The sequence below is a fragment of the Brassica napus genome, chromosome C8 (genome assembly GCF_020379485.1).
Source record: "Brassica napus cultivar Da-Ae chromosome C8, Da-Ae, whole genome shotgun sequence".
NCBI classification, from domain to species: Eukaryota; Viridiplantae; Streptophyta; class Magnoliopsida; order Brassicales; family Brassicaceae; genus Brassica; species Brassica napus.
The window spans coordinates 25,065,265-25,076,640 of NC_063451.1; the positions used below are offsets into that span (position 1 = coordinate 25,065,265).

The 11,376-nt window shown below is 31.3% G+C and overlaps 2 protein-coding genes across 2 annotated transcripts; both read left to right on the top strand.

Annotated features, from left to right (window-relative positions):
• Positions 1–1,225: 1,225 nt before the first annotated feature.
• LOC106454385 lies at positions 1,226–4,438 on the top strand. Its single transcript, XM_013896510.2, has 2 exons — positions 1,226–1,837; positions 3,797–4,438. Exons 1-2 carry the CDS (start codon positions 1,342–1,344, stop codon positions 3,874–3,876), a joined length of 576 nt encoding a protein of 191 aa, XP_013751964.1. The 5' UTR covers positions 1,226–1,341; the 3' UTR covers positions 3,877–4,438.
• Positions 4,439–8,179: 3,741 nt separating this feature from the next.
• Positions 8,180–10,492, top strand: LOC106370049 (post-GPI attachment to proteins factor 3-like). Its single transcript, XM_048766280.1, has 2 exons — positions 8,180–9,791; positions 9,876–10,492. The coding sequence occupies exons 1-2, from the start codon at positions 9,719–9,721 to the stop codon at positions 10,172–10,174; spliced, it is 372 nt and encodes a 123-aa protein (XP_048622237.1). The 5' UTR covers positions 8,180–9,718; the 3' UTR covers positions 10,175–10,492.
• The last annotated feature ends 884 nt before the right edge of the window (positions 10,493–11,376 follow it).

The window sequence follows — 11,376 nt, forward strand, 5'->3', positions numbered from 1 at the left end:
ATGATTTAGTATTAGGGTTTCACGATTTACTTGCATAATATGCAATTGCGGTTAGGGTTTCATGTTTTATGGATTCGATTTTAAATTTAGGGTTTCAATATTTACCTTTAACCTCCGATTTGGGTTGAATGGACCACCAAAGTGAAGATCGCGAACTAGGATCGAGATCGTCGGTCGAACGGTGAGATTGGATCGTCGGTTCTCGAACAAGGATGAAGATTCACGGTTCGTCGAACAAGGTATGAGATCGTCGGTTCGTCGAACAAGGATGAAGGTTTCATGATCGGGATTAGGGTTTCTCGCCGTAAGGGTTTATCGCCGATAGAGAGAGATTAGGGTTTTGTGGTCGGATCTTTAGCTTAGGGTTTTTAGAGTTCCGTGCTGATAACGTGTTGTAAATAAAGAGAGAAAGAGGGAATTAGTTGTTCTTATTCATAGCATAATGTACCATTTATATATAGGGAATTACAAGAGGTATAGACCGTCATAGATAAATGCAAAGATTACAAATCTTAAACCAATAAAAAAAGAAAATCCTAATCATACAAGGAAAAGGAAAACCATGAGAAAAGGAAAAGTCTAAACCGCCTTTAGTTAAGGCATTCACTTGAACGGTTCATAACAGATTGCACTTTCATTTAAAGTTTTTTTAATAAATATTTTCAAAAAATAACATAAATTTTAGTTAAGAACTCATGCTAAGGAATACATGCTATAAGTTATTTAGTGTGAATAAATACTATTCCCTAAAAATAAAGTATATAAATTCTTCTGTTTATCTTGTTTAATATTAGGCTAACAATAAAAAAAAAAGTTTATAGAGCATAACGTCTTGCAAACCTATATTAAGAAAGAGTTGGTTAATCCAACAGAAACCATATAGTATAAGTTTGTTTTTGGATTCTCACCAGAATAAAACAATTCCAGGATCTCACCAGGCATTTAACAGAGGGAATAGACAATTAAATATGGCAAACATAACATGCTGTACAAACTGCAACACCACATAAAACCAAACATAATCATTCTCCCTCTCCATCATTCTCTACCATTTATATATATATTTTGGCTCCAGAGAAGAATAGTTTCTGAGGGAGAGAGATCTCTAGGATTTTCACAAAATCCTTGGAGTCAATCTCCTTCTCCATCACAAATCCTCGATCTTTGCGCGCTTTGCATACTAATTTTGCTTCTGTTCAAGTCCTTTTTCTTCTAATTATTGCATAGAAACAAGGCAGACATGCACATATACATGACCTAGCTTGTACAACAAGGCACAAGTCCCATATGATTTGACTTTTCGTGATAAACATATATAATCATAAAAACAATTAGTGAAAAATGGTGAGGGTGGGTGAAGCATTGAGTGTATCAACCTCATCATCTTCATCTCTCAACGAAAGCGATGCTGAAGAGCTTCAAAAGATGTCACTTGAACCACCGAGAGCTAAGCCAAAGAAACGTCTCTCGAAGCAACTCTCAATGTTGGAGACCAAAAGAGACATGGCATGGGAGCGTCGCCGTCGCCAGATGCTCCATCACCTTGAGATGAAGCAGATAAACGAAGGAGGAGATACTGACTTAACAGACGAGGACTTGAGTGAGCTCAAAGGCTCTATTGAGTTAGGGTTTGGGTTTAAGGAGGAGCAAGGACAACAACTTACATCTACCTTGCCTGCTTTGGACCTTTACTTCGCTGTGAACCGTCAGATCTCGCCTGTTTCCACACCAAGCAGCGGTGGATCTTCATCTTCTCGACTTACTTCCCTTGGAGAAGGGTCCTCCTCTTTTGGTAGTCCTATGAGTGATTCAGATGGATTGAAATTTATGTTTCCAGGTAACTATCTTTTTTTTCATGTCTCCCTTTTCTAAAAGTATCTTTCAACTCATCTCTATATAAACATAAAAAAATCTTCAACTCATCTTTATTTTTCCTTCTATAAATATGAGTTTTTGATCTTATGTATTTTTGAATGCCATATATTTTATTATCAGGAAATGTTATATTTTGTCTTTTAATAAGGAGACAAAATAGCATTTCTCTATAAAAAGAGAAATATAACATTCTTCTGTAATAGAATTCTCCTATATATTAATTGAGAAGTCACTTTAGGGATTTTTGCTGACGTGTCGCTCATAGAAGAAGTTTCAAGAAATTGTTATAATTTGATTGGTTGATGGTTTTAATTTTTTATTTATTTAGTTAAAGCTTTTAAAAGGAAACTTATCATGGAATTACCTTATATAATATGTTTCCAAACATACAATTATAAAAAGGTTTTTAATATATTTATATTAGTAGTGAATACAATAAATCATAGATTCCAAAAAAACTAATTAATGTAAATATAATAATATTAATTAAATTCACTCATTCACTCTCTCTCCATATATATATATGAATATCTTGTGGTATAATAAATTTTAAAAATTTACAATAATAAAGTGTTAACAAATTTTTATACAAATACAAATATTTTATTTTGATATAATATTCGATCTCACATTAATATTAAGTATATATGCCTAAATTAACAACATTTCGTTAAAATTAAAATAAACTTTTCTTATTAATTAATATGAATTAATTAAAATACGTATGTTTTAAAGGAAGAAATGGTTTGTTTAACCCACTTAATTTTTGTGTTAAACACTAAATAAAAAATGAGTGAGAAAGTGTAATTTGTGATTTGACAAAATTATATGATTAATTAATTAGACTACTATTTTCTTAATACATGTTTTCATGTTTACATTAACCAAATTTATCATAAGTTTTAAAGAGATAAATCATACTATATATTAGTTGAGAAATCACTTAATTTATTTTTTCTTATGTATTGTTAATAGGTTAGGTTTTTTTAAATAGTTATAATTTGATTGGTTGGTGACGTTTATTCATTATTTATTCTAATTAGATCTAAAAATAAAAGGTAACTATAAAACTAATTAATATTAATAACCAAATAACACAAGTAATATTACTAATTATGATTTATAGTAACTAATTGTAGAATGGAGAAATGATATATATGTTTTATCAGTTTCTTTTTTTTTATAAATTATTTACTTATATAATTAAATAAATATTTTAACTTTTTTATAGAATTTTTTTGTTTATATGTTCTTATATAAAAGAATTGGATTTGTAGGTAAAGATTTATTAGAATTTTTTATGTTTTCTAAAGTCCACGCAAAAACGTTTACAAAATATCTTCATGATAAAAACATCTGATCATTGTATTGGTATGGTACTACATAAAACAACTCTTTTTTTAGTTTTTTGAAAGCTAGAGTATTCCCCATTTTTTCACTTGTTAAAATAAAATATAAGATAATTCTATAATCGGTTATCTGAATTAGTTATAATATTGCTTTTCAGTAAGAGAAATATTTGTAATGATTAAAATTTATGTTGTTGAACTATTTTAAATTTCACTGATTTTCTAAAAATATATACTGAAATTTTTGATTATCCAACTATTTGAAATTAAAAATTAAAAATTTAAAATTTTAATTATTATTGAAAAATTATAACTATGCATATATAATATATATTTTTCATATAATATGATTATCCGCAAAATTGCGGGCAAACACCTAGTAATATAATTAAAACAAGAAACTCATATTTATTTTAAAGTTCCTCTGTTATAGAAGAAAAATAGAAATAGACTAAAGATGATTTAAACTCATTATGTTACCGAACATGTATCATCGTATCATTAAAACTGAGTCCGTTATAGTAGTTAAACAAGTGTTGGAATGATATAACTTATAAAAGTAAACTTTTCAGGGGATAATCCCCAACAGGTCAAAACGAGGCTGAGGCATTGGGCACAAGCTGTTGCATGTTCTGTGATACAATATAATTAAGCAAAGAAGTGAAGTGAGAGATGGATTTATACATAACGAGACGAAGAAACTGTTGTGATATAATGGCAGCTAACGAGAGTTTAATTAAGGAGGTGACTGAAAGAGAAGGGCAAATATTGTTGAAGTTTCAAACTGAAAGAAGATGCATGACTGGTCTTGCATGTCTCCAACCTTTATCTTCACCAAGGACCACGAATGATTCTATTATATGTATTAGGTTTTTGCTTCTCTTCCTTTTCCATCTTCTCTCATTTTTTGTTTTCTTTTATCAAGCTTGTTTCTAATGTCAGAGAGAAATAAACATCTTTTCGAGAAATAGACTTTCAATACAGAAACGTTGATGAATGAGCAGTTACTTTTCAAAACTCGAATTTCTTTGTTAACTAATATTGTGCTTTTATCACAAATAAGCCCGGGCACAGATCGGATATCCGAGTTTTTGAAGGTATTTGTGATTTGCTTCGTATGTCACGGATATCTAATTTTTCGATTTGCTTTGCTTCGAAAAAAATACGGATATTAGAAAAAACGGATATCCGGAAAATGAATAGATATTTGCGGATATTTACGAATACTTACGGATATCTCATATGTTTTGATTAATACAAATAATACTTAAACTTTGATACAAATTTGTTTTGTAAAATATTTTTTTGCATGATATATATGATAAAAATTAAAAGAAGTAGTGAATCTACATAGTTTGTAAATTTTTTGAACTTAGTTAACAATTATAATAACACAAAATTTAAGAAAAAAATATAATTGTCATAAATGTGTTATCTTATTTTTATGTAATACTTTTATATATGTAATAATGTGAATATAATTTATCAAATCATATGTTAGAATAATAATTATATAATTTTCACTACAAGAAAACAACGGTATTCTGACGGACATTCCGACGGAAAATGAAATCCTCGGAATTTCCCGAGGAATTTCCTAGGAATATACCGACGGAATTCCGAGGAAACATCAATCCGTCGGAATATTCCGAGGAAATTCCGACGAACTAGTGATCGATCGATGCGTTTTTGGACATATAAATTTGGGTTTCCTCGGAATTTCCTCGGAATATACCGACGGAATTCCGAGGAAACATAAATCCGTCAGAATATTCCGAGGAAATTCCGACGAACTAGTGATCGATCAATGCGTTTTTGGACATATACCCATCGATCGATCACATTGTTACGCTTTGGTCCATCTTAGTGATTGATCGATGCGTTTTTGGACATAAATCCATCGATCGATCCGTTTATAAAAAAACATTCGAGATTTTGAAACCCCAAACACTAGTTCATCGGAATTTCCTCGGAATATTCCGAGGAAATTCCGAGGAACACTTGATATCCTCGATCGATCGATGGGATAATCCCATCGATCGATCACATTGTTACGCTTTGGTCCATCTTCGTGATCGATCGATGCGTTTTTGGACATATATCCATCGATCGATCCGTTTATACAAAAACATTCGAGATTTTGAAACCCCAAACACTAGTTCCTCGGAATTTTCTCGGAATATTCCGAGGAAATTCCGAGGAACACTTGATATCCTCGATCGATCGATGGGATAATCTCATCGATCGATCACATTGTTACGCTTTGGTCCATCTTAGTGATCGATCGATGCGTTTTTGGACATATATCCATCGATCGATCCGTTTAAAAAAAAATTGACGTTTTGAAACCCCAAACACTAGTTCCTCGGAATTTCCTCAGAATATTCCGAGGAAATTCCGAGGAAGAAAAGGGTTTCCTCGGAATTCCCTCGGAATATTCCGAGGAAATTCTAAGGAAATAGGGTTTTTAAACCGAAAATAACGTTTTTGCGGTTTGAATAACACCTATATAACCCTTATTAAGTGTCTTACGTTCATTATGAAGTCAAAAATTTGTTCCTTACCCTATAATAAAAACTTTTCCGATTGTATGAACGAAATCCCCACAACATAAGAGAAACACTTATACACTTTAATGAACGGTAAAGGGAATACTTACAATTCGTTTTGAAATTTGTTATTTCATGGTTTATGCTCATCTATACAAAGAATCCTCAGTGGTATGCATTACAATTGTATAAGAAATGAAATACGGCAAAAAAAATAGATGTTTTGAAACCCCAAACACTAGTTCCTCGGTATTTCCTCGGAATATTCCGAGGAAATTCCGAGGAACAATATAAATTAATAGAAATACATGCACAGGATATTCTTTTTCCTTGAATTAATGAAAATATTCCGAGGAAATTCCGACGGATATTTAAGTGGCCGTCAGAATTTCCTCGGAATATTTTCATTTAACCGGGCAAACAAGCCGCCAAATATTTCGGGAAAATTGAAATTGAAAATACTGAGGGAATTCCGACGGAAAATATCCGTCGAACCCAAGGTTTTATAAACTCCAAACGCATCTTCTTCCCCATTTCTCTCTTCTTCCTCTCCGGCGATCTCTCTCTCCTTCTGGCGTTCTCCACCTTCTCTCGCGACGAACTCTCCGGCGAATCCTTTTCATTCCCTTACAAATCATGTAAGGACCCTATCCCACTCTCTTAGGTCCTATTTGTTAGGTTTTTAAGTAGATTTGATGATTTTAGAAGGTTTTTGATAGATTTTTGTTAGGGTGATTGGGTAGGATTGTGATTTGTTGTGTAATAGGTTTAGAATTGTGATTTGGTTGTGTTGAATTGATTTAGAATTTTTTTTATAAATTGTTCATTATTTTGGTATTTACAAAATGTTTTTTCTATATAAATTCGATTTCACAAAACGTTTTTTGTATATAAATTCGATTTTTGGATTTATAAAAGATGATTTCATATTTATAAAAATATTTATATTTATTAAAACTAATTTTCTATTTATAAAACATTTTTTTTATTTATAAACACTATTTTTTTATTTTTGTATTTATAAAAACTATTTTTAAATATACAAACCGTTCTTTGTATATAAATTCGATTTTTGGATTTATAAAAGATGATTTCATATTTTAAAATTAATTTTGTATTTATAAAATATTTTTTTTATTTATAAACACTATTTTATTATTTTTTGTATTTATAAAAACTATTTTGTATTTATAAAAAGATGATTTCATATCTATAAAAATATTTATATTTATAAAATTAATTTTGTATTTATAAAACATTTTTTGATTTATAAACACTATTTTATTATTTTTTGTATTTATAAAAACTATTTTTGTATTTATAAAAGATGATTTCATATTTATTAAAACTAATTTTGTATTTATAAAACATTTTTTTTATTTATAAAACTATTTTATTATTTTTTGTATTTTAAATATGTTTTCTATTTCAATTTTAATTTTATATTTTCGAATTTCAATTTAAAAAATAAATTTATAATTTTTTTTTAATTTTGGAAATATTCCGAGGAAGTTTATCCCTCGGAATATTCCGACGACATCTTCCTCGGAATATTCCGAGGAATTTCCGACGAACTTGTGGTCCTCGGAAATTCCGAGGAAATAGGGTTTCCTCGGAATTCCGTCGGAAATTTCCGAGGGATTTCCGAGGAAAGATGAATTTCCGAGGAGTTATTTCCGAGGACTTTTTTCGTCGGTATGTCGTCGGAATAGCGTTATTCCGACGACATACCGACGATTTTTTCCCTCAGTATGCCGTTGTTTTCTTGTAGTGTTTATACATTAAAATTTTTAAATATAATCAAGATATATATGTATTTATATATTTCCGGATCGGATCGGATATCCGTTTCTCAAAATTTTAATATTTGTGATTTGATTCGATTTTAACGGATATTAATTTTTAGTATTTGCTTTGCTTCGAAAGTCTGCGGATATCCGGAATTTTTGGATCGAATCGAAACGAATAACGAATCGAATCAAATTTAACAGATAAAATGTCCGGCGCTAATCACAAATAGTGTTAATAATATTGTGCTTTTATCACAGTATACGTCAGGACCACCGTCTGATTAGTTATTTTAACAATGAAGTGATCTAATTATCTAAATATTTTTGGACATGTTAATGATCGATCAATCATCACTGATCATGAACTTTTCCATTCGTAATAACAATAATAGGCATACTATTTTATACTCAAATTTTAATGCTAATAATTTTTTTTTTGAACTAAGCTTTTAATGCTAATAATTTTCCTCATTAGAAAACGAAAATGTCTTCTTGATTCTATTATTTATGTGAAAGTGTTTTTATTACAGATTGCGACCTTTCCGAATGCCAAAATGTTCTATTTTGCAATCATCGTACATAAAAATCTATAATATAATGAGTTGCCTCATTCCTGTGCCACCATGTCAGCGATCTCTGGATCCCACTTTTAAAAAGTGTGAAAAAGTGTCAAGCCTGTGGCTCGAAACCGAGTTATTGAGATATAAACACAAACATTTATACCACTAAACTAAATTATACTTTGTACATTGATGGCCGAAACTAATATATATTTATGATAGGTTACTCTCTCCTTAAGGTGTATACAAATGCATTTTATAAAGACTGTGGGGTCCATGATTCTCGGTTTGGTTTAGTAATTCTGTTCTCGTGTTTGGTTTTTAAATTATATGGTATGATTTGAGTTTTCCCGTTCAATTAATGTTTTATTATGTTATTAAACACAACATTTTGTTGATTAGTTTTTTTTTAATTATTCTTCGTCTCTTTACCTTTGCCGTCTCCGTTCAGCTTCTCTGCAAACCAAACATTAATCTTCCCTATTGTTCAATGTATGTCTCTTGATTTACCAATTAATGTTTTTCGTCATTTAATTCAGAAGCGATGTCGACCTCTCCGTTTCCTTCACGCCAAACCTTTAAATTATAGTTGAATCTTCAGAACCTTTGTTAGTTAATCTTCTTTATCAAGCGTTCATTGTTGCTCGACTTCCCCCGTTTTTGGAACTCGAAAAACATCAAGAAGCATGGTGAATTCATGGGAACCACTCTACTCAGGTATTGTATCGACAAAAAATTAAGAGATTATTTACTTTCATTTTTTTTTTTTTGCTATATGTTTCAGATTGTCTCTAATCACACTGCAGAGAATTATATGAAGTCAAAGAAGGCAAATAAGAAGTTTGATTTCAAGGTGTTCACCGAGACCGGTCCAAAAACAAGTTTGATTACGGATGGTACACAACAAAGTAAGCGTACAAATCTGATTTCTTTTTTATGAATTAGAATTTCAAGAAGAAAACATCAAAAAGAAACATAAGAATTTTATCTGATTAATTTTCTATATTATAGGTTCAAGATAGATGGCAGTGACCTTAAGAATAAAGGAGGCAAGCCTACTGTTAGAGTTTCTAATGTTGGCCACGCATTGCATGTCTGGCTCAATGGAGAATACCATGGTAAGATTGAGAAACTACAACATTTAGATGTTATGTTTAGAGAACTGGAATAATTAATGAATTTGTTCAGGAAACGGACATGGTAGCCATGATGAGAAGAGCCCATGGTCATTGGCAGGACCCTCCTTCTGTTACTTTCTCTGTGCTAAGCCTAGCGATGCATTTCCATGGATGGCTCTCCTTCTTCATTACACTATACTATAAGTTGTCTCTCAAACAAGATAAGACGGGTTACTATGAATATGTTGGTTTCTGTCCATGAACTCTTGGTTCTGGAGTGCAGTTTTCCACACTCGGTAATCATCTACACATTACTTTTATCATCCACAATCTTCTGGTGATCTTTCTCTATGGTTTCTCAGGGATGTTGACATCACAAAGAGGTTGGACTACTCATCTGCAATAGCCGTTCTCGGATTCTCACTCATCGTATCCATCCTAAGAACCTTTGATGTTCGGGTGGAGGCTGCAAGAGTCATGGTATCCGCTCCAGTACTAGCTTTAGTCACCACCCACGTACTGTACATTAACTTCTACAAACTTTACTATGGTATACAGAGAACTCTTTCCCCTATCTGAAACCAGTTCCAATTTTTTTTCTCCACGTTCTCTGTGAGTTCAATGTTGTTTACAGGTTGGAACATGATTGTGTGTGTGGCCATGGGAGTCGCTCAGCTTTTCCTATGGGCAAGATGGGCAGCTGTTTCTAGGCATCCTTCTAATTGGAAAGTGTGGGTGGTTGTGATAGCTTCAGGTTTAGCTATGCTTTTAGAGATATATGACTTCCCTCCGTATGGAGGCTACTTCGGTGCTCACTCTATTTGGCACCTCGCCACAGTTCCTCTAACCATTCTCTGGTGGAGCTTTATTAGAGACGATGCTGAGTTCAGAACTTCCATTCTTTTCAAGAATTCTAAGATAAAGGCGAAGTAAGTTTACTTACAGATGCAGAGGTTTCTTGAGCTTTTTCAATGTTTTTTATTCAGAGATTTGACTTGGCCTTGCTTTTGGTCAATTGAGTCTTAAGACTTTTGTCAATCTTTTTGGAGTTTTAAGACTTTTGTTAATATTATGAGAAATTCTTGTGATCTATATATGATTGTGTTAATAAAATTTGATTTTACATAAATTGTGTGAATTGTAGGGTTTAATTTAATTAAAAAAATTAGCTTTAATGACCATTCATACAAAATCTAAAGTATTTCAATAATTTCATGACATATTAACCATTGCGTAAAGTCACTTAAAACAATTGCAGCAAGGAACCACAAGTCGGAAGCCTTGGTCAGTTTATATACATTTAGTCATGTTTGATACAATAATGTTTCATATAGAAAAATATATATTTTCGGAAGCGCGGGCCTACGCTCCTAGATGCCTTTGGCGGGGTGGACAATCATTGGGTTGAATTAATAGCTGTTAACCTAGAAGCTCTCCTGACGATGAAAAATAAAACGACTAAACGGTTGAGTTAGAATGGCAGAAAACTAATGTTCCAAAGCCCACCAAATTTCAAACTTAAACATAAAGCTATACCAATTTCTTTTTTTGGTTTGCGATTGAATTTTTTTAAAAACCACAAAACCATTTTTATTAAAAAAAATCGCCAAACCTCTATACTAAATAGTTATATAATAATATAAATATATTAATATCTTCACTTATTACTTTAATTTTACAAAAAGACTACATTTGAGAAGTTTCACAATAAAATCCGTGTAAACTAAGAAAACTATTTTATTTACTGTACATATACATTTAAAAATTTTAAAATCAAAATTTAAACCCTTTTTCTTACACTATTTTAACCGTAACTTAACAACTACAAAAGTTCGGTTATCTTTGATCATTTTTATGCTAGAGGTCAATCAAATCTATACCAATATAAGATTAAAAAAAATAACAACGAAATAAATACTATGGTCATTGTTAGATCTACCTAATCAACATGTATAACTTTCAATCCTCCATTCGTAGACAATTATAGACAACATGACAAAATTAACTTTTATCAAAAAAACAAACAGTACAATTACATACACAAAACAACACAATGCATCGACAACGTACAAGTTCCGCGCTTGCGCGGAGGCTAAACCCCTAGTATGTTTAGAAAACTTCGGAAGCTTTTTTGT

What these genes read in the sequence shown, in the direction of transcription:
- LOC106454385 (XM_013896510.2), top strand. Translation starts at nt 1,342, where the DNA reads ATGGTGAGGGTGGGTGAAGCATTGAGTGTATCAACCTCATCATCTTCA. An exon ending in ATTGAAATTTATGTTTCCAG is followed by an intron (nt 1,838 to 3,796) that starts GTAACTATCTTT and finishes TAAACTTTTCAG; the next exon opens with GGGATAATCCCCAACAGGTC.
- LOC106370049 (XM_048766280.1), top strand. Translation starts at nt 9,719, where the DNA reads ATGGTATCCGCTCCAGTACTAGCTTTAGTCACCACCCACGTACTGTAC. An exon ending in CTTCTACAAACTTTACTATG is followed by an intron (nt 9,792 to 9,875) that starts GTATACAGAGAA and finishes TGTTGTTTACAG; the next exon opens with GTTGGAACATGATTGTGTGT.